This window comes from Otolemur garnettii, unplaced genomic scaffold (assembly GCF_000181295.1).
Source record: "Otolemur garnettii isolate 467f Iridium unplaced genomic scaffold, OtoGar3 scaffold00029, whole genome shotgun sequence".
Taxonomy (NCBI): Eukaryota; Metazoa; Chordata; class Mammalia; order Primates; family Galagidae; genus Otolemur; species Otolemur garnettii.
In genome coordinates, this window is record NW_003852424.1 from 14,506,822 (window position 1) to 14,527,630 (window position 20,809).

Here is a 20,809-nt window from a genome sequence, read left to right on the forward strand (position 1 = left end):
ATCCTAACATCTGCAGAGAGTGCCCCTGACCCGGCCTACTTTCCTTGTGTGAGTGGGCTAGAACTCCAGAAGTCTGCGGGGAGGAGGAGCTGAGCTTGAAGAGGCCCGCCACGTCCTGGGGGGTTGTTTCAGTGGAGGGGACACTGAAGGCTTCCCACCAGTCACACTCCCAGGGACTCTCTGGAGATGAACTCAAGAGCGCCAGGAAGGAAAGTAACATTCCAGACTCTCTGGAGAGAACCGAAGAAAAGAGGCACGAAATTAGAGACCAAGAGACCAGGCTTCCAGCCCGACCTAGGCGTAGTCTGTTTTCATACCCTCGTCCGTTGTCCGCCAAGGGGGCGCGGACGGACGCAGAAGCAGGGGACCACAGAATCCCACGGTCTAGTGGACACCGGCCTGCCTGGCGTTTGAGGGGGCACAGGCGGGAGGAGAGCGAGACAGTGGCAGGAGCCGGTGGGCGGGGGCGCTGACGTCAGACTCGGGCCCCGGCGCCGGCGGCCGCTCCCCCGCCACATCCTGGTGGCCGCGCTCGCAGCCGGGCCGGGCTGAGCGCCGCACAGCCGGGCAGCCTAGCGCGCAGCCACCGGGGTGAGGGCGGGAGCGATGCAGCGGCTTTGAGCGCGCCGGGCCGGCGCCTAGGAGCGCGCGCGGCTGGCGGGCGGCCGAGCATGGAGCTGAGCTTAGAAAGCCTGGGGGGCCTGCACGGCGTGGCCCACGCGCAGGCGGGCGAGCTGTTGAGCCCCGGCCACGCGCGCTCGGCGGCGACGCAGCACCGCGGCCTGGTGGCGCCCGGGCGCCCAGGCCTGGTGGCCGGCATGGCGAGCCTGCTGGACGGCGGCGGTGGCAGTGGCGGAGGCTCCGGGGGCGCGGGCGGCGCAGGCACTGCGAGTGGCGGTGCCGACTTTCGTGGGGAGCTGGCGGGACCGCTGCACCCAGCCATGGGCATGGCCTGTGAAGCGCCTGGGCTGGGCGGCACCTACACGACGCTCACGCCCCTGCAGCACCTGCCGCCGCTGGCGGCGGTGGCCGACAAGTTCCACCAGCACGCGGCAGCCGCAGCCGTGGCCGGGGCGCACGGTGGCCACCCCCACGCTCACCCGCACCCAGCGGCCGCGCCGCCCCCGCCACCCCCGCCGCAACGCCTGGCTGCCAGCGTGAGCGGTAGCTTCACCCTCATGCGCGACGAACGCGCTGCGCTGGCCTCTGTGGGCCACCTCTACGGGCCCTACAGCAAGGAGCTGCCCGCCATGGGGTCGCCACTGTCGCCGCTGCCCAATGCTTTGCCTCCAGGGCTGCACGGTACCCCACAGCCCCCGCCGCCGCCGCCGCCCCCGCCATTGGCTGCCTATGGTGCGCCAGGCCATCTGGCTGGGGACAAGCTACTGCCTCCCGCCGCCTTCGAACCGCACGCCGCGCTGCTGGGACGCGCAGAGGACGCGCTGGCCCGCGGGCTACCCGGAGGCGGCGGCGGCGCAGGTAGCGGCGGAGCGAGTGGAGGTGGCGCCGCTGGGCTGCTGGCGCCGCTAAGCGGGCTGGCAGCGGCCGGGGCTCACGGTCCGCACGCGGGAAGCAGCGGCCCTGGCGGGGGCGGCAGCGGCCCCAACGCGGGCGCTGCTGCAGAGGAAATCAACACCAAGGAGGTGGCGCAGCGCATCACCGCGGAGCTGAAGCGCTACAGCATCCCGCAGGCCATCTTCGCTCAGCGGATCCTGTGTCGCTCGCAGGGTACGCTCTCCGACCTGCTGCGCAACCCCAAGCCCTGGAGCAAGCTCAAATCCGGCCGTGAGACCTTCCGCAGGATGTGGAAGTGGCTGCAAGAGCCCGAGTTCCAACGCATGTCGGCACTGCGCCTCGCAGGTAGGAGCGCGGCGCGCATAGCTTGACCTCAGGGTGACGGGTGGTCTTGGTGCTCCCCAACATCGAGAGCCGTCCGGGCCAGCTTCCCAGGTTCAGACCAAGCGCACTAAGCCAGCCCGAAACCTTTAGCCCAAGGCTAACCTGTGATCTGCAACCTGAGCCCCTGTCGGTTTATACAATCTCCAAAAGAGAGAAAGGGCTTGTGCCATTTTCCCCTGCCCCCATCGCCTCCTCTGCACTTTCACTAACGAATAGGGGTTCTCTACTCCCCGTTTAGACTCTAAAAAGGGTCCAGGCACCTCTCTGAAACAGCCCTCAGGGTAGCTCATTGTGTACGTATGTGTTTTTTGTGTGAGTGTACACAAACGCGCGGGATGTGAGGAGGGAGCTGTGTCCCCCGACGAGCTCCTGTAGTCAGCTTGGATTGCCACTTTCCTCTTCCCGAAGGGTCCTGGAGGGGGGCTACTGAGTCTCCAGTCCCAAACCTCTGAGCTCCGAGACCGTGTACTAGGTAGGCGCCGGCTCTGTGGCAGCAGAGGCCGGGCCAGCGCTCAGCCCCCGGCCCAGCGCGCTCTTCTTTGTAATTCTGCCTCCGCGATCGATAGCCCCCTCCCCCTTCTGGCCGCTGGCAAAGGTCACTGGAGAATGGGCGGGGGAGGGGCGGCCCGGGGGACCCTTGGTCAGCGCCGCCCGCAGGCCTTCACACACCGCGACTTCTCTCCTGGCTCCGGCGCGCGCGCCCAGCCTGCCTGTCTGCCTTTCGGTTTTGTGTTTCTCATTTCTACTTCTCTCCTTTCTCTCCGAACAAACTGGTCTCCATTTCTCTCTTGTTTTTCCGCTCAGTCTTTCTCTTGTTCTTCCCCATCCTTTCTTCTCGCTTTCTGTCTCTGTCTCTGTGTCTCTGTCGCTCTCACTCACACTCAGCCACCGGCCCCTTGGGGACCTCCGCTCTCTCCTCTCTCCCAGCTGAGAACAGAAGTCCACACTTGCCCCTAGAGGGGCAGCCGGGCCAGGCCCTCATTTCCTGGGGATTAGTGTAGGGTGAAGATACAAGAGAACCCCCGGCCTAGGTGGGCGACCTCTTTTTTCCTGGCAGTGCTGGGGAGGAGGCTGCCTACCCCAGCCACAGGGACAATAGCTGCCGTGGTTGGCGCCTGATCGATCGCTACTCTAAGCACAAGGGCGAGAAGGGCGGGAACAGGAGGAGGCTTTAGGAGGCGCCCCACTAAGAAGGATGTTGTGGGGAGCTGTTCCCCAGGTCTCCCAGCCACACAGGGGGGCATGGAAGAGACAGCAAGAGTTGGAGGATGAAGAGGGCCTTCTGTCATTCCTCCCCAGCCAGCCATTCCCTCCCCCCACCCTAGGTGGATTGGACAACCTCCAGGAGCCTGTACCCACAGACAGGCCTCAGTTTCCCCCTTCTGTTTCTGCAGAGTAAGATAATTAGTTGGAACTTCTTATGGGATTTTTTTTTTTGAGACAAGTGTCACTATGCCACCCTTGGTAGAGTGCTGTGGCATTACAGCTCACAGCCACCTCAAAGTCTTGGGCTTAAGCAATTCTCTTGCCTTGGCCTCCCAAGTAGCTGGGACTACAGGCGCCCACTACAACCCCGGGCTATTTTTTTGTCGTTATTGTTGTTGTTATTGTTGTTTAGCAGACCCAGGCCAGGTTTGAACTGCCAGTCCTGGTGTATGTGACTGGTACCCTAACCACTGAGCTATGAGCGCTGAGCCATTCTTATGGGATTCTTAAATCCCTCACTTTGGGGCAGTTAACCAAGTGGCCAGGGAGGTCCAAGTTAGAAATGGCTACCAGAACCTAGACAGTCTTATATAAGGGTAGGATCTGCTCTGTCCTGCCGGCGTGACATATGCAATGATACAACCTGCAATCTACAGTGTGGCTGACCTCAGGGGTGTAGAGAGCTCACCCTATGTGCAAGGCTAAAGGTATAGCTGTAACTTGTTAGATACTGCTGCTGCCACCCAGTCCCAATATATAAGCACTAGGTGGCTTATATATTGGGACACCCCACCACCTACAGTCTCCTCACCAGTGTATATATTTGAGGGACATTGTCTCCCCCACAAGCATACCTGAAATTCACAAGACTCTCTTTTCCTCACCTTCACTTTATGTAACTAGCATGACGCATTAGCCATATTTGAATACTAAATTTTGGCCACACAAAAGATCAGCTTGAGCATCACAGAATGAGAGGCCACAGGTGAGAAGTCCCTTGAGGGTTCCTGCTGCCTGGTGAGCAGCACCAGCCCTGCTCAAAGACCACCAAGTGACAATCCCTGGATCTGTGTTTGCTTCTATCCACCGGATGGCCACCCAGGCCTTCCTGTCAAAAGTATAATTACAGATGGGGAAATCGAGGCCAAGTTTTCCTCTCAGCATTGCCCCTCCCTTTCTGTGGCAATGGTGAACAGTTTTATCTCTCTGAGCCTTGATTTCCCCAATGGGAGTTAAAATAGCTGCCTTTGCAAAGTAACATGGGGGATGGTGTGGGGAGGTGAGTGGGCACTGAGGCTGAGCAGGGCTCTGCGATGTTGCAGGCAATAAATCGGGAGCAGCGGCTGTTCTCCAGCTCCCCTTGGTGGCTACCCACGTCGTGGGTCGGCGACCGGCCTTGCAAATCCTAACTGTCCAGTTCACCCCAGCCCTGAGCTCATGCCCGCCTCTGGCAAACTCCCTCCCACCAGGATGTTAGAGGTGGCTGGGTGAGGGCGGCAGGGTAATTAGGCTCTGGCCAAGGCCTTTAGTTCCGGTTGCTGCGCAAATGAAAAGTGGTTAAGTGGCGGCAAATCGTGGTGATTGAGGAGAGGCGGCGGTGGAGGGAGTCTGCACTCTCTAGCGCGCACCGGGAGCGCCAAAGTCCCTGTCGGCTCCCGACCCGCTCACCCACGAAGAGAGAAATCTGTCCCCTTCGCACAATTCGACCCAGTAGCGGAGGACTCCCTGCCTTTCCTCTTCACACGTCTCCATCCAGGGCGCCTCCCCAAGGTCTCCTCTGCCAACTTTCCTCCCTGAGTCCGCCCCTGGAGCGCTTGCCCGCTGCCTGCCTCACCACTCTCTCTGACTCTGTCTGGAGCTGCTGCTGGGTGTCCCCAGAGGCGCTGGGGCCAGGAGAGAGACAGGGACACGGAGGGAGAAAGACACGTTTCTACAGATGAACAGAAAGAACGGGGAAGAAGCAAAGATGAGAGTAGGTGGGGAGGAAGAAAGGAAGAAAGGCGGAGAAAGACAGACGGACAGAGACAGAACAAGATGAAGCGGGAGAGAGAGAAACAAAAAGGATAGAGGGGGTGGGGAGAGAAAAAGAAACCAAAATTGAAAGGAACAGAGGAAAAGAAAGACAAAAAGAGAGGGGGAGAGACAAATAAAAAGAGAGATAGGAAGTGGAGATCACTGACCTGTGGCTGGAGGACTACTCTGTCCCCCAGCCCATGGACCTCTGTCCTCACCCAGGGCTAAAGTGCAGCATCCACCCTTCTTCCAGGATGGGGAGAGCGGGGGAGAGGGGAATGGTTGCTTCTTTGTTTCATCAAAGCACCCAAGAAATCTCACAACAGACTTTAGAGTCCCTGACCCCACTGCCTGGTCTGTGTGCCTCAGTTTACCCATCTGTAAATTGTGAACAGGAAACTGGGTACTGTTCGATTCTGGACTGTCTAGGCTCCCATGGGAGAACAGACTCCCACCGCAGGGTCCACTGGAGTCCCACAGAATGAGAGCCACCTCCTCATCGAAACCCTCTCTTCTTCCCCATCTCAAACAGTAATTATGGGAGAAGGGCTGTGGATAGGGTGGGTGGACTCCTCAGCGGGGGTGGGGGTGGTCGATGAATTCGAATTACCGTCTCTAATTCATCACCCTTGCTGGGTCGATAGCTTTGGCCATCTTCAAATATCGTTTAAATTGCAACTCTGGAGGAAAACTATTTTTTGTAACTGATCAGAAAAAAAAAGAATATATGCATATGTGTGTATGTGTATATATATATAAATAAAATAAAATTTTAAACAGAGATAGTTAAAAGAAGGGCCAGTTTCCTGTTGGCACCATTGTAAGACGAGCTCAGAATCCTTAGGGAATGGTAGAGATGAGGGGAAAATGAGACTGGAAGGGACTCGGGGTAGATGGGATGCTTTGCTCCTGGACAGAACAAATTGTCCTAAAGACAAAACCTGGAGCCCTTTCTGGAACCCAGCGCCGATGGCTCTGAGTGCAGTAACAGCACAGTGACAGTGCAGCTCCGTCTGGTTGGCAGTTAACGAGTAGGGTGTTGCTGGGGTTGGAGGTCTGGAGGAGATGCTGATGGAAGGGAAGAAGAAGAGGCAGAACAGTCTCCCCTACCTAGGCTAAGACAGGCCCTGCCACCCCCACCTCCTTCTCCTAATATGCTGCCTACACACAGATGTTGAAATGTGGGGTGGGGTTGAGGGAGGCTGTCAGCGGCTGTAGAGACTCAGCCCAGAAAAGTCCAATCTGGAAGTCTCCTCCCAGGGACAGCTGTCTATTCCCCTATAAGCACTCAGAACCCCCTCACTGTAACACTGTAACCCCCTCTGCCTTCTGTAACAACCTCACCTCCCACTGCACAGAGTTCACATATCTTATAGATATCCCCCGAAAAAATGCCCCAGCCCTACTAGGAGTCATGGGGCTTGCCTTGGCTTCCCCTGGGCTCCATCCCTCACTGGTTCTGGGCAAAAGGGTCTGAGCCTCAGTTTCCTCCTCTGAGAAATGGGCAGAATCAAATGACACTCAGAAGGCAGAGTTATGAAGGGGACATTGTAGGCCCCACAGAGGTGCATGGAGTAGGTTAGACTACATCCAGGACTGGAAGTACCAGACACCTTGTGCTCAATGCCCACAGTGACTCGGTGTCCCCAAACCAGCCCCTTCCTCTTAACCTCAAGGCCCAGGAAGGACATTGCCTCCCAGGCAGAGGGGGAGGGAGAGGAGGCAGGCTCTGAGGTAGAGAGGGGGCTAGCTGGATACCCCAAACCCTCCCTCTTCTTGGCTTATCTGTCAGGAATAAGCGATGGAATCATCTAGAATGACCCTTCAAACTGGATGCAATCGCTGTGCCCATTCTGTAGACCAGCAAGCTGAGGCATAGAGAAAGAAAGATGTTTGCCAAAGCCACACAGCCCAGGTTCCTGCAGGGGGAGAACAACCACAGCTCCCCCAGCAGTAAAATGGGCTGCTAGGAATGTTCAGCCCCTCCCGTAGGGGTGGGATGAGGGTGAGTCTGGTGGAGCTAAAACTAGGTTTGAGATGCCCACATTCCCTGACTTTCTGCAGAGGTGAAGGGGACTGCTCAAGGCAGATGGCATTGAGGGGACAAGGGTTAGGAGATGAAGCCCAGGACAGCAGAAGAAGGGGGGTTTACAAACAGCTTGGGTGATTTCCTGGTGAGTGGCAGGTGACTAGCTCCACCTTTCTTCCTTACAGGAGCCACATATTTTAGGGGCTGTAAGTCCTGTGTTCCTCTTCTGGCTTTCCTAGGGTGACAGTATTGTGAGCACACTGAGTCCCCTCTCCTCTTGGAGATTACCAGAAACTGTCAGAAATGAGGGGTGTGAGCCAGGTCCAATTTGGAGCCAACCGGATCCCCCACCTCATTCTTCCTGGTGAACCCTCCTCCCCAATGTCAGCCCCAGGCCCAAAAAGCCCCGTTCTGTAATTATGTCAGAGCTGGAAAGATGGGACGCTCACCCACACACCACAGTTAAGCCCATAGATACATTGAGGGTGTTGCTTTCATAGCAAGGGACTGGGCCTGGCATTTGGCTCCTTTATTCTGAAGATCCCTTAGTGCAAAGCCCCAGAACTAATCAAGACTTTCCATTCCATTCTTTTCCTTGGATCTCTCTCCCAATCTTTTCTTCTCTGTCAACCATTACCACTCTAGTCTACCACCACTGGCATCCTCCTCCTCTTCCTGGCTGGTCTCCTAGCCCTATTCCCATCCCTTGCTGCCCTGTGCCCCACAGCCTGAAGTGGCTTTTTATGGCCACTTGGGAGTTTGATCCCCTGGTTAGCATGCTGCCTCAAAGCCAGTATCCTGTAGATACTCTGGCACCACCTTTCAGTGCCCTAATCCTCCAGCCTCCTGCATGGATGTGGGAGGGTGCTTCTGGCTAGTGGGACCTGCAGGGACAAAGGCTGAAGGCAAGAAAAGTCCAGAGTAGCTGTGAAGAGTGAAGGTGGCCCCCACAATCTCTTTGCATGTACCTGGCAAGGGAGTTCAAACTGGTTTGAATCATGTTCTTAATTAAATATGGACCCTGATCAATAGGGAAGGCAGCACTAGTAGATGAGGGAAAGGCTGATTTGGGAACCAGGAGTAGCCTGGGAGACTCGTCTGACCTTGGGCAGTGTGGGGACACTTATACCTCAGTTTCTCCCCTGCCAGACAAGTGCAGATGTTGGTAGGGTTAGGAGACAGTTGGCACTCTCTTCCCTTTGGAGTCTTGTGCAGGCAGGTCTGGGGGACACTGGGGGACCCCTCTGGCTTACAGAGTCAGGCCACAAAGCCACAGATTTACAGCAAAGAGAAAGAGGGACGAAGACACTTGGCTATGGAGAAAGGTACACTTGGCGCAGGCATAGCGTGCATAGGAGCACAAGTGTAGATGCCCACATTCACACTAGGATAGGTCTGCAGACACGGGCTTATGACCCCCAACTGCCCTTGCATGGGTCTGGCACATGAAAGGCCATAGAGCCGGTATGGGGGCACCTGGAAGAATCCCCATCTCTCCTGGTGGCAGCCACTGTACTGTTCAGAGATATGAGCAAAACCTGTGCCTGGCAGCTGAGAGTGGTCCTTGCACCCTCAGCTTTGGATGCCAGACCACTTCTCAGGGCATTTGAGCAGATGCTTCCCGACCTTCTCCCTAGTGCTGGGATGTTGGGAAAGTCACTCATGCTCACAGAGACTGGGGGTGGGTGAATAGAGGACTCTGAATATGGGAACCATGAGTTTCCAAGCGCCCTTTTGCATCCAGGGACCTATCAGAAGGTATATCTGCACTTCAGTCTTGCCCACTGGGTCGGTCCTCAGTGAGGTTAGGCATTCCCTAAGCCTGAAAGCATGCAGAGCGCACATGCCCTCCTCAGCTTGCCAGGATCTGGATTCACACGGCTGGTGCTAAATCTGAGATTCCCCACACTGCACACCTGTGGCCATGAGTCACCTGAGTAGGTTCCCACATCCCATCCCCTGGAAACTGCACCTCACTCAAGCAGCCTTTAGGCCTCCTTCCCCATGAGCAGGAGCCCAAGAGTGTGCTGCCAGTGTGCTCTGCGCTTGGCTCCAGCCCAGTGGAAGCTCAACAACTACTCCTGTTCTCTTCCTTCACCTCCCTTCTGTTTTTTCCTATCCCTGTTTTTTTGTTGTTTTTTTTGTTTGTTTTTTTTTTGTTTTGAGACAGAGCCTCAAGCTGTCCCCCTGGGTAAAGTGCCATGGCATTACAGCTCACAGCAACCTCCAACTCCTGGGCTCAAGCGAGTCTCCTGCCTCCGCCTCCCAAGTAGCTGGGACCACAGGCGCCCGCCACAACGCCCGGCTATTTTTTGGTTGCAGCCGTCATTGTTGTTTGGCGGTCCGGGCTGGGGATTCGAACCTGCCACCTTAGGTGTACGTGGCTAGCGCCTTAGCCGGTTGAGCTATAGGCGCTGAGCCTGTTTTTTTGTTTTGCAGTTTTTTGGCCAGGGCTGGATTTGAACCCGCCACCTCTGGTATATGGGGCCCATGCCCTACTCCTTTGAGCCACAGGCGCCACCTCATCCCTGTTCTTTTTTTTTTTTTTTTTTGTAGAGACAGAGTCTCACTTTATCACCCTCAGTAGAGTGCCTTGGCATCACACAGCTCAGGGCTATTTTGTTGTTGTTGCAATTTGGCCGCTGGGTTTGAACCCACCCACCCTCGGTATATGGGGCCAGCGCCCCACCCACTGAGCCACAGGCGCCACCCCCTGTTCCTAAAAATTAAAAAAATCTATATTGTTTTAAAATAGGTGACACATTCACCAGGTTCCAAATTTAAATGGAATAAGAGGGTCCCCTCCACTCACTTCCCTGTCTATCACAGCTTGTATTTCTCCTTCTCAAGAAAGGCAACACTTAAAACAGCAACAGGCACAGATTCTTTTTATTTTCCTTTTCCTTTTTTAAACAGCCTCTGCTTATGTCTCCCTCCACACCTGGAGAAATCATTTCCCGTCAGCAAAGAGCGCCCATCCCGGTCACTTTTGCCAGCTACCTAGTACTTCACTGTTTGGGCAGTTCGTTCTTTATATTACCACTTCTTTCCCTGCCCCACTGATATTTAGGCTATTTCAAATAGTTTTTGGTCACCATAGGGTTGCAGTGCCTATGTGCAGGGGCGGATCATTTTGTGTATGTGAGTTTATCTGTGGATTAATTTCCCAATAATTGCAATGCTGGGTCAAACCTCCCCTTTTCCGGGCTAGCCTCTTTGTCCTTTTTCTTATCTTTGGTTCCTTTCCTGTCATCTTTTTCAAATCTATTTCCAACAGCCAGCAAGTCTCCTTAACATTTTTTTAAAAATCAAAGCCCTGTGTGTGTTTGGGGGGGGGGGTTCTCTGTGTGTTTGGTGACTCCTTTGCCCCTATTTGCGGATTTACAGGTGCCTGAATGGGGGCATGTTTCTACGGCTCAAGGACCAAGGGTGAGAGCTACCCCTGCCACCCCTCCCATGAAGTTACAGCCTCCAGATGGAGCCACCTGGGAGGGGCAGGCCAAATCTACTGGAAACAGCTCGTTTCCCTGATAAGTCTTTGAAAAGTTCAGAACTAATTTGAAAATGCAGCCATTAAAATCCCATCAGGGGAGATTGGAGGGGAGAGAGGAAAGGGAGGTGGGACCTCTCCAGAAGGCTGAGTGCTGGCCATGGGGTACCAAGGCCTGGAGTAAGGTGTGGTCAGGTGCACCAGGCAGGCAGGGAGAGGGGAGGTAGAATGAGGGTGTAGGGGTGCAGATATGGGGCCAATGAGGCCCTTGAGACAGTCCTCACCTAGCCACAGGGATGTGGCTCAGCACCCTTCCCTGGAGAAGACCTCATGCCTCCCATGGGAACCCCTTTTCAGCTCCCACAGGGGTGCAGGGTATAGATAAAGAGAATTAAGATGTGTGCTCCAGGCCCTCCCAGGATGATCAGACATGACCTTAGGCAAGTCACCCCCAACTGACTCTGGTCCAGAGAGGCCACTGGGAGATGTTAAGCCCAGTGCAGCCTTTGGGGACAAGCCACCAGGATTGGGGCATCGTGGCTCCTTCCATTTGGGCCCAGGCAGCTTGTGACCAGGGCAGGATGCATCACCAAGGAAACCAGTCATCATCCCAGCTGGAGACCAGGCTTGGTATTGAATTGTCTTCTCCAAGTGAAGCTATGAAGTGAGAGCCCAGAGCAGGAGGTGGCCTGAAGGTAAAGAGAGGGACACTGCTGCTCATCCCACACTGAGCCCAGGTGGACGGACCCCCAGGGGACAGGCACACAGGGATAGACAAGAAAGCTCAGCTGATGGTGCTCTGTCCACATAGAGACTGATAGACAGGGGATGGTCACTCAAGTTTCCTCAAGGCTGAATCCTGAAGCCCTTTTTTAGTCCACCTTTGGGCATCATCCAGCTGTTGTCCTTTGGGGGCCCTGTCCTGCTGGTGCCACCTGAGCTCAGGCCTCTCCTGTCTGAGCCACACCAGCAGTGCCGCAGTGCTAGCCATCCTCTGGGTTTCATTGGCCCTCCCCTGACTATTCCAACACCTGGGTATGTGCCCAGCTGTGTCCCCACATGGAGGCCTCACTGAGCCCAGCTGAGTCCCTCTGAGGCCACCTCTATGCCTCCTGCTGCTGAGAGGGAGGGCAGCCAGCCTCCTTGTTTGGGAACAAAATCACAGGCATTGCTTTCCATGTATCTGTGTGATTGTTAGAGTAACTTCTCTTTCCAGACCTGGCTGTGGAGCTGAGGCTGTGGGGTGTCTGGCTGCTCACATAGCAGGTGCTCCATCTAGGAGCTCCATCTAGGTGCTCCAATGGATGAATGAATGAGTGGGTTACAGGGCTTGGCTTTGACATTCATTCATTCATAGCTTGCTTCACAGGTTCTGACAATCCCTGCACAGTAGGACCATCACCCCCTCTCACAGATGGGGACACGAGGGTCTGGGTCACTGCATCCACTTAATCAAGTAGAAAACTGATGTCCACAGATCCCAAGGTATGTGTTTGGGGCCACTTGGCCTACAGAGCCTAGCCTGGTGTCCCTACTGACTAGCAATGGTGAGGGGAGCTCAGCCAGAGGTAGACAGGGGCCATCCTGGGGGCAAAGTGGACAAGGACGTGCATCTCACATGCAGACTTCCATAAGGTGACCCCATACCCAGACCCCTGCACACTCAACAGCCCTCCTGCCCCACATCTACTCTACTAGCCTCCTGCACCCCATGCTCACTGCAGATGAATGTCACACTGAGATCTGCTGGCCACAGTTCTTCCCCCATGGCCCAAGGCCACCACAGCCACTTCCTCTGGGCCATACCCATCCAACACCCCTCCAGGTCCTCCCACAAGCTGGCCCATTTTTCCCACCTGTCACATGTACAGCGCCTGCCACAGTCACAGGTTTTCTCAGTCTCTCAAATGGACATAGTTTGCTTGTGTGTAGACATGAACCTCTCATTGTAGCCAAGCTCCTGTGCTCATGACACACACACACACAACACCTCACTCAGACCACCTGCATGCCACCCACCCAGCCAGGCCCTCTTAGGCACACACAGTGGTGGAGAACCTCCTTGAGCCCACACAAACATGCACCGAGGGGTGGTCTGAATTAGGCACAGTCAGAGGCACCCTGTGCTACTTGGGAGGCTGATCGCTTAAGCCCAAGAGTTTGAGGTTGCTGTGAGCTGTGACCCCACGGCACTCTACCCAGGGTGACAGCTTGAGACTCTGACTCAAAAAAAAAAAGAAAGAAAGAAAGCAGCCCAGCCACAGAGTGCCCCCAGGTGAGGAGGAGAGAGGGGAGAAAGAAGGAGGGAGGAGGAGGATGGAAGGGGTAGAGCAAAGGGAAATTGAAGAGAGGGAGGGAGAGAGAAGCTGGGGCAGGAGGAAGGAGAAAGGTGTAGTCCTCTATTGAAGGGAGAGGGGAGTTAACTGGCAGGATCCCAGCCAGGTGACTGAATCCAGGCTTTCACCCTCCTACTACTGATCAGCAGGCTCCAGCCATTCACCTGATGAAGGTGCTGCTGCTGTATGTGTGTGTGTGGGGGGGGGCAGCTTCCATTGTCCTGCCCTGCCCTCCAGGGCAGTGGCTGCCTAAGTCTCCCTTCCAGTCTAGGCTGAGGCTCCCCTCCCAGTGCCCCACCATCCAAACAGCAGGGTAACCCAGCAGCATGTTAGAAATATCCTTAGCCACCTCCTATAGACATACATTGTGCTGAGCAACAGAGAGGTCTCAGGCCCCATGGGGTCAGTGCTGGGCCAGAAGTGGGGACAGTGGCCAGGATCCCAGAGGACAAAGCTGAGCTTCTGCTTGGGAAGTGAGGAAGAACTTCCAGGGGGAGTGACTATTGCTCCTGGGCTTTGAGGGATGTGTAAGAGTTCCTTGGCTGGGACAATACTACTCCCTGCTCCTAACTTCAGTTTCTCCATTCTTCCTCTCTCCAGGAAGACTTTTGGAGCGGCCTGAATCTTGGGGCCTACCCTGAGAGTGGGGAAAACTTCATGGTCATATAGTGACCCACTCACTATAGATCCCCTCTCTGGTCCCTGGATGGCCTGCTGGCCCCAGCAGCTTTTAGAAAGGCAGGAAGCAGAGGGAGCAGGTGCCGTTGGAAGAGGGGGTCAAGTCCGAGGGGAGTGAAGCCAAAAGGCTTTTCCCTTCCCTTTGCCCCACTGAAGGCAGTGGAGGCCTCAACCCTTTGGGGCTGGGCTGGAGACAGCTGCCCTCTGCCATACACAGCAAGAATGGCAAGGATATCAGGGACAAAGGGGGCAATTGCATTTCCAGGATCTCACCCCTGAGGTTTCCTGATCCCGCATCCTGCTGAAAAGAAAATAACTGGCGGGTGGTGCCTGTGGCTCAAAGGAGTAGGGCACCACCATATACCAGAGGTGGCATGTTCAGCTCCAGCCAAAAACTTCCAAAAAAAAAAAAAAAAGAAAAAGAAAAAGAAAAAGAAAGAAAATGACTGATCTTGTTGGTGGTGGAGATCCCAGGCTAGGATCCCAGCCTCAGCACTCTTCTAGGTTGGACACTGCTTCATGAGCACCTTTGCTATGTGCCCCCTTGCTCAGCTTTGGGGATGGGGACTCAGCCTCCTTTGGATGATCTTTGATCTCCTCCCAGGGCCTCTGTGACCCTGTAGGAGCCAGCTCCAGATCTTCTTCATGCCTAGGCCCAAAAATGACTGATAACTGATCCTCGTGGGGGAGGTAGGTGGGCGGGGGCCCTGGAACCCTAATTCAGGGCATCTTAGGATCCTTTGTTCTTAGTATCAGAGCCTCAGGCCCCAGTGGTGGAAGAAGAGCAGGGCTGACTGGGAGCAAATGGGCATCTGGACAGACACATTCCCTCATTTTAGGGATTGTGGGAAATATGAAAAGAGGAAAGGGTTGGGTGGGTGGGGAGAGTTGTAGGATCACACTGTGGGAGGTGGTTCAGGGTTGCTTCAAGGGGAAGAAGATACTTGAGCAGAGATTAGAAGGTGAGGGAGCCCTGGGAGAACTTGGGGAAAAGCAACCCATAGAAGGTACAGCCAGTGCAAAATCTCAGAGGCCAGACTGTGCTGGGATGAGGCCAGTGGGGCAGGGGTGTGTGTGGGCAGGGTGGGAGATGAGGACTGGGAGGTTCTTGGACAGGGGAAGGTGGGAGGGGGAAAAGGGTGGCCTGCACTTAGGAATGCTTGAAGGAGATGAATGGTCCTTACCAAAGAGGGACTGAGGCTCACCAGGAAGTGACTCACCCAGGCTCTCAGAGCTAGCTGTGAGACCTCCTGCCTGGTGGTGATAATCCAGGTCTGGGGGCATCCTCATCCCCACCGTTGGGATTGGGTGTCCTAGATGAGAATAGTGGAAGAGATAGGGGGCATAGAAAACAGAGGAAGTGCTGAGAGGTGGAAGATGTAACTGGGGAGATGTGACTGGAGGCCAGCAGAGGTCTCCTTAAAACAGGTGGCCATGGTGGGTCCACAGCATGTGGCTGCTGCTAGTTGGTCAGTCATTGGGCTTTTCAGGTCTAGTCTGTCTCTAGCCTCTCCTTCGTAAAAGAGGGAGATAACCGCCACCTGTGGGGCAGATCAAGGGGTGGCCTTTAGGCTAAAGTGAGTGAAGTGGCTACAGTGACTAGAGGCATGCTGGGGGGGGCATCGGGCGACATCCCCCCCCCCATGCCCATTCCCACCCCCACCATGGGGGATGGGGCGATGACAAAGCGCTCTCAGTAAATAGCTCGGACTAGAGCCTGGATCGATGGGCTTCGAGAAGCTGTAATTAGATTGAACCAGGGAGGGGGTGAACCAAGCCTCTTTTTGCTGTAATCGACAAAACCTGAAGTTTTTTCACTGCTTCACTCCAGTCCTCTCCCAGCCTCTGCCTCTGGGCCCCCATTAGGCACTTGATTAGGGATGGGGACATGGGGTAGGACTTGGGGGGAGGCGACCTACATCTCACCTCCTTCTCCCATCAGACCCAAGCAACTTTGGTTCCTGTCTTGTCCTTGGCAGGACTTGCTTGGCAGCCTTGGGCAGATGGTTTTCCCTCTCTGAGTAAATAGAGAAAAATCCAGGCCTTATGGAATCACTGTAAGGACTGAACAGCAGGACACATGTAAAGCTTTTGATACAATGATCTTTTTTTTTTTTTTTTTGAGACAGAGCCTCAAGCTATCCCCCTGGGTAGAGTGCCATGGCATCAAGCTCACAGCAACCTCCAACTCCTGGGCTCAAGCAAGTCTCCTGCCTCAGCCTCCCAAGTAGCTGGGACTACAGGCGCCCGCCACAACACCTGGCCATTTTTTGGTTGCAGCCATCATTGTTGTTTGGCAGGCCCGGGCTGGGGATTCGAACCCACCAGCTTAGGTGTATGTGGCTGGCACCTTAGCCGCTTGAGCCACAGGCGCAGAGCCAATACAATGATCTTGTGAGTTTCTGAGGAGCATTTATGTTTCTGCTCCTACTGTAAAGATAGGATGAAATTGTTAAATGAATGAATAAATGAGTGAATGAACCGAAGATTACAAGAGATGAGGTAATCCCCTCCTGTGACCCTGTGACACTCACAGGGTGTCCAAGTCCCAAAGAGAGGAGAAGTCTATGCAGTTTCTTGTGTTTCCTTAAAATGTTTCTTTATGCAGATAAAATATAAACATATGTTCTTCCCTCCCCTTTCATATAAAAAAGGCTATCTGGTTCACCACCTTCTAGGTTTTGCCTTGCCATCTTTATACATCTGTACCTACACCCACCTCCTCTGTCAGCTTTTCAACGTAAGTAGTTGCAAATATAGTCTTTTGCTTAAATCAATATTCAGTAATTAACATTGTTATGTTTTTTCAGTGAAGAACATCCACAGTTGAGCCATATAGAGCATTAGGATTACATTTCCTTTCTTGTACAACCGTTTGATTTTCTAGGAGTTAATAGTTGCCAAACATAAAATCTTCCCATACCCTCCAACAAAATGCAAAACCAACTCAATAGGATTTTCCACACATAGGAAATCTAGGTGAGATTGTCCTCCTGTCCCAAGTACTTTGGTCTAGCTATCTTCTAGGGTCTCTCCTCCCCTTTTCTCTTTCTCCTAGGTTGGATACCATTTCCTGAATTCCGTAACTCCCTTTTCAAATATACCTCCTCATTTGGATGGAACACATCCTCTAGTAGCTTTCTGAGAAAAGGTATACAGAAAGTCATCTTCTGGAGTCCTTGGATATTTGACTATATTTTTATTGCATTTCCATGCTTGATGTTTGGATATTTGGCAATTCTGTCTGCATGTAATTTTTCTTCAGAATTTGGAAACTTTGCTCCACTATCTCCTTGTTTTTGAGAAAAGCATAGCTTCTCTGATTTCATGTGACTGTTCATCTCTGGAAGCTTTTTAGGATTTTCCCTTTATTCCTGGTGCCCTGAAATTTCACAAAAAGGGGCCTCAAATATGTCTCTTTCATGCGTTGAGCTGAGGAATTCATGGCTTCCGTTAATCTTGAAGTTCCTGTCCTTTACCTCTAGATTTTTTCATTCTTTATTTGATCATTTCTTCCTCTACTTTCGAATTGACTTTTGATCAGGTGACAAAACTCTTTCATTTTAATTCATCCTCTAACTGCATTATTGTCTTTTTCCCATTTTCTACCTCTGCATCTATCCTGGTCTATTTTCTGAGATATTTGCTTAACTTTATCTTCCAATCCTTATCTTGAATACTTCTTATTCCAGCTATTATCCTGTATTTAAATTGTAAGAATATTTTCTCACTTTTTTTTTTGAGACAGAGCCTCAAGCTATCCCCCTGGGTAGAGTGCCATGACATCATAGCTCACAGCAACCTCTAACTCCTGGGCTCAAGCGAGTCTCCTGCCTCAGCCTCCCAAGTAGCTGGGACCACCAAGTAGCTGGGACCACAGGCGCCCACCACAACGCCCGGCTATTTTTTGGTTGCAGCCATCATTGTTGTTTGGAGGGCCCGGGCTGGATTCGAACCCGCCACCTTAGGTGTATGTGGCTGGCGCCTTAGCCACTTGAGCCACAGGCGCCAAGCCCATTTTCTCATTAGCTTTTAGTTCACAGCGTCATGTACTTGTTTCATGGATACAATAGTTTCCTCTTACCCCTCTAGGAAAATTAATTATAGCTTAATTATAATTACAGTTATAGCCTGCTTTGTCAGTTTCTCTGGTGTTTATCCCTACCTGCAACCATTTTTCTTGGTTGTTCTTTCTCCTCCTCTCTCCTTCTCTCCCTCTTTTATGTTAGATGATTTTCTAAAATGTCCAGTAGCTGCAGCCATCACTCACATTTAATCCTAAAACCTGAAACAAATAACAGTTAGAAGCTCTCACTGCCCAACCCAGGTCAGAGGAAGTGAAGTGTGTGTCAGCTCACACACTAGATGGGTGAACCTGTTGTACCTGAAACATGAGTCACCACACAGGGAACATTTATTTATTTTTGTGGACGTGTATGTATGGACATGGACATCGATCTAACACGTCAGCTGTTCTGGCTGTTCTGAAACCAAAAAAAGCAAGCTTGCTGTGCCGTCCCAGTAGGCCACAGGGCTGGCACAGAGGAGGAACAGGGAGCAGAGACACTTGCTAGTACAGCATGTACCACTGGTCATTTCTGGGGCCCAGAGGGAGGCAGAGTGGGGCAGGCTGTCCACCACCCACAGCCCCAGGCTGGTGTGGGATTCTGGTCTGGAATCCCCAGACTGGATTCCAGTCCCTTTCCTTAGAGCTGATGCCACCAATTAGCCCATCTGCTGGTGGCCCACCCCTGGGTGGGGACAGCCCACTTTTGTACCCACTATTGCCCACCCCCTCACCTTTACTGCATTGAGGGGAAGTGTCTGCTTTGCAGCAGGAGCAAGGCAAATAACAACTCAGGTGCCGCCCTGCTGCACTGCCCTCCGCTGTTACTGTTTTTTCCCTTTGCAAGCATCTCAGGCCTGCTCCATGCCAGATGGCGTAAGAGGAAAGGCAACCTGCTCCCCTAGGAGAGAGAGAGTTGGTCCCTACACCTTAGCCTCTTCCTCCAAAGTCTCCTTCCTTGGGTTCTCTCAATTCTAGAGGGTCCCCTGGGTGCTTGAGGGAGGCCAAGCTAGTGGGTCTCAAACTGTGATGGGGGTGGAGACTCAGACTCCAAAGTCAGCCTGAGACAGGGTCAGGCCTTGCAGAGAGAGTCTAGGGGAGTAGAAGCAGCAACCCGGAACTACCCCACGGTTGCAGGAGGGGTTTGCTGGGGCTTGTGATGCACCCCAGCACCTATTAATTAACCATTTCTTTCACCCAAGGCTACACTGAGCCAGAAATAACTCACCAGTAGAGGTTCTATGTCATTTCCTCAACTTCCCCAGTTTGGAGTTGCAGAAAGAAGGGGAAAAAGTGACCAACACCAGTTCTTGTTGCCCTGTGGATGAAGAGTCTTGGGGAGGAGGCAGGACGAGAGGTTTGGGGATACCGGGCTGGGGAGGAGTTGCTTGGGACAAGCACCATAGAAAAGGGACTGGAGGGTGCAGTGTCCATGCCTGCGATATGTGCTCACTGTGTCCTCTCCTCTGTTCCCCCTCACCTGCCTCCGTGTCTGCCTGACTGCCGTCCCTCACCTTCCATTTCTGGATGTTGCTCTTCCTTGCTGTTTCCCTGTCCCTTCCTTCTGCCCTGTGTGTCTTTGTCACTGCCTCTTTCTGTTACGCTGGTCTCTCCCTTGTGCCTTCCTCCTTTCTCCGTTTTTCCCTGCGTCTTTGTCCTTACTCGGGTCCCCCACCCCACCCCTGCTCTGCTTGGTGCTGCGTGCTTTCTCCTCGTGTGATCTGTATCCCCTCTTCCCGGCCTCCTGACGCGCGCTGCTCGCCTGTCCGGGACTCCCGCGTGGTGGTGCTGTGTCCGGCTCGCCTCCCGGTCCGCGGCCGCTGCTCACCCACAGCCTGCAAGCGCAAGGAGCAGGAGCAGCAGAAGGAGCGCGCGCTGCAGCCCAAGAAGCAGCGCCTGGTGTTCACCGACTTGCAGCGGCGCACGCTCATCGCCATCTTCAAGGAGAACAAACGGCCGTCCAAAGAGATGCAAGTCACCATCTCGCAGCAGCTGGGCCTGGAGCTCAACACCGTCAGCAATTTCTTCATGAACGCGCGGCGCCGCTGCATGAACCGCTGGGCGGAGGAGCCTGGCACAGCCCCGGGGGGCCCGGCCAGCGCCGCTGCCACCTTCTCCAAGGCCTGAGGCGTGCCTGGCCCCCCGACCGCGTCCCCCCACCCTACCACCCCCCTTGACGGCCTGGCCTGCGCTCTCTGTTCCCACTTCTCCAGCCCCATCCCGCCCGCCCAGAAACCTGCCCCCGGGGTGGCACAGGCAGGCGGAGTGCTGTCCAGGCCCCCCCACACCTGGGGGGGTGCAGCACACTTCTCAGCCCAAGTGCACAAGAAGGGGCCCCCTCCTTCCTCCATTCCAACCCCCTCCAGGCCAAAGGAAGCCTCTGCCCCCAAGGGGAGCAGGGGAGACAGAAGAGGTCCCCCAGCCACCTCTCAGATCAGGATGCCAGGGGGCCTCGAGAAAACCAGGGCTCACTGTGTGGTCCGCTAAAGTGGGCCAAGAAGCACATACTAGAAGTATAAACCGGGTATTTTAAAAAAAGGAATTTTATGAATAACTAACCTGCCCTTTACCAGACGCCTCCACCCCCAAAAAGGGAGGCAGGAAAAGCCAACCAGCCCTTCTTTCCTTCCTTCCCTTCCTTCCCTCTGGGGAGGAGGTACCCCCGCAGTACACCCTCTGCCCCTTTCCCAGAGCCCCTTCCAGAGTCACCAAAACCCACTCAGACTCGATCCTCACCGTGCCCCACACCCAAACCCACCCGCCCGCTGGCAGGACGGCCCCCACCGCCAAGAACTGAGCTGCTCCTGGGGGGGCAGCCAGGGTTCCTCGTGCCAAGAATCGCCTGCCTTAAAGCCTGGGGAGGAGGCCTGCGGCGGCCCCAGCACCCACGGAGAAGCACCCTCCCAGCCCGCCCCAGGCCAGAGGGAACAGCAGGCTCCCTCATGCGGGTAACTTCCAGACGCTTCTCCCCCCTCAGCACCCCTCTCTAGTTCACTTTACCTTCAGGCACCTTGTTCAACGCCACACAGGGAAAGAGGCAACCCAGGAGACTGAAGACTATGTCCAGATTCCACCAAGAGGAGATGAGGACC

The 20,809-nt window shown here is 54.4% G+C and overlaps 1 protein-coding gene across 1 annotated transcript; it reads left to right on the top strand.

The window, feature by feature from the left end:
- Positions 1-671: 671 nt before the first annotated feature.
- On the top strand, positions 672-19,844 carry ONECUT3 (one cut homeobox 3). The gene is made up of 2 exons (XM_003788701.1): positions 672-1,860; positions 19,552-19,844. Exons 1-2 carry the CDS (start codon positions 672-674, stop codon positions 19,842-19,844), a joined length of 1,482 nt encoding a protein of 493 aa, XP_003788749.1.
- Positions 19,845-20,809: the final 965 nt, after the last annotated feature.

Bases quoted from the DNA above. Each gene is read 5' to 3' on its own strand.
- ONECUT3 (XM_003788701.1), top strand. From the start codon at position 672: ATGGAGCTGAGCTTAGAAAGCCTGGGGGGCCTGCACGGCGTGGCCCAC. The intron at 1,861-19,551 runs GTAGGAGCGCGG...GCTCACCCACAG, and splicing joins GTCGGCACTGCGCCTCGCAG to CCTGCAAGCGCAAGGAGCAG.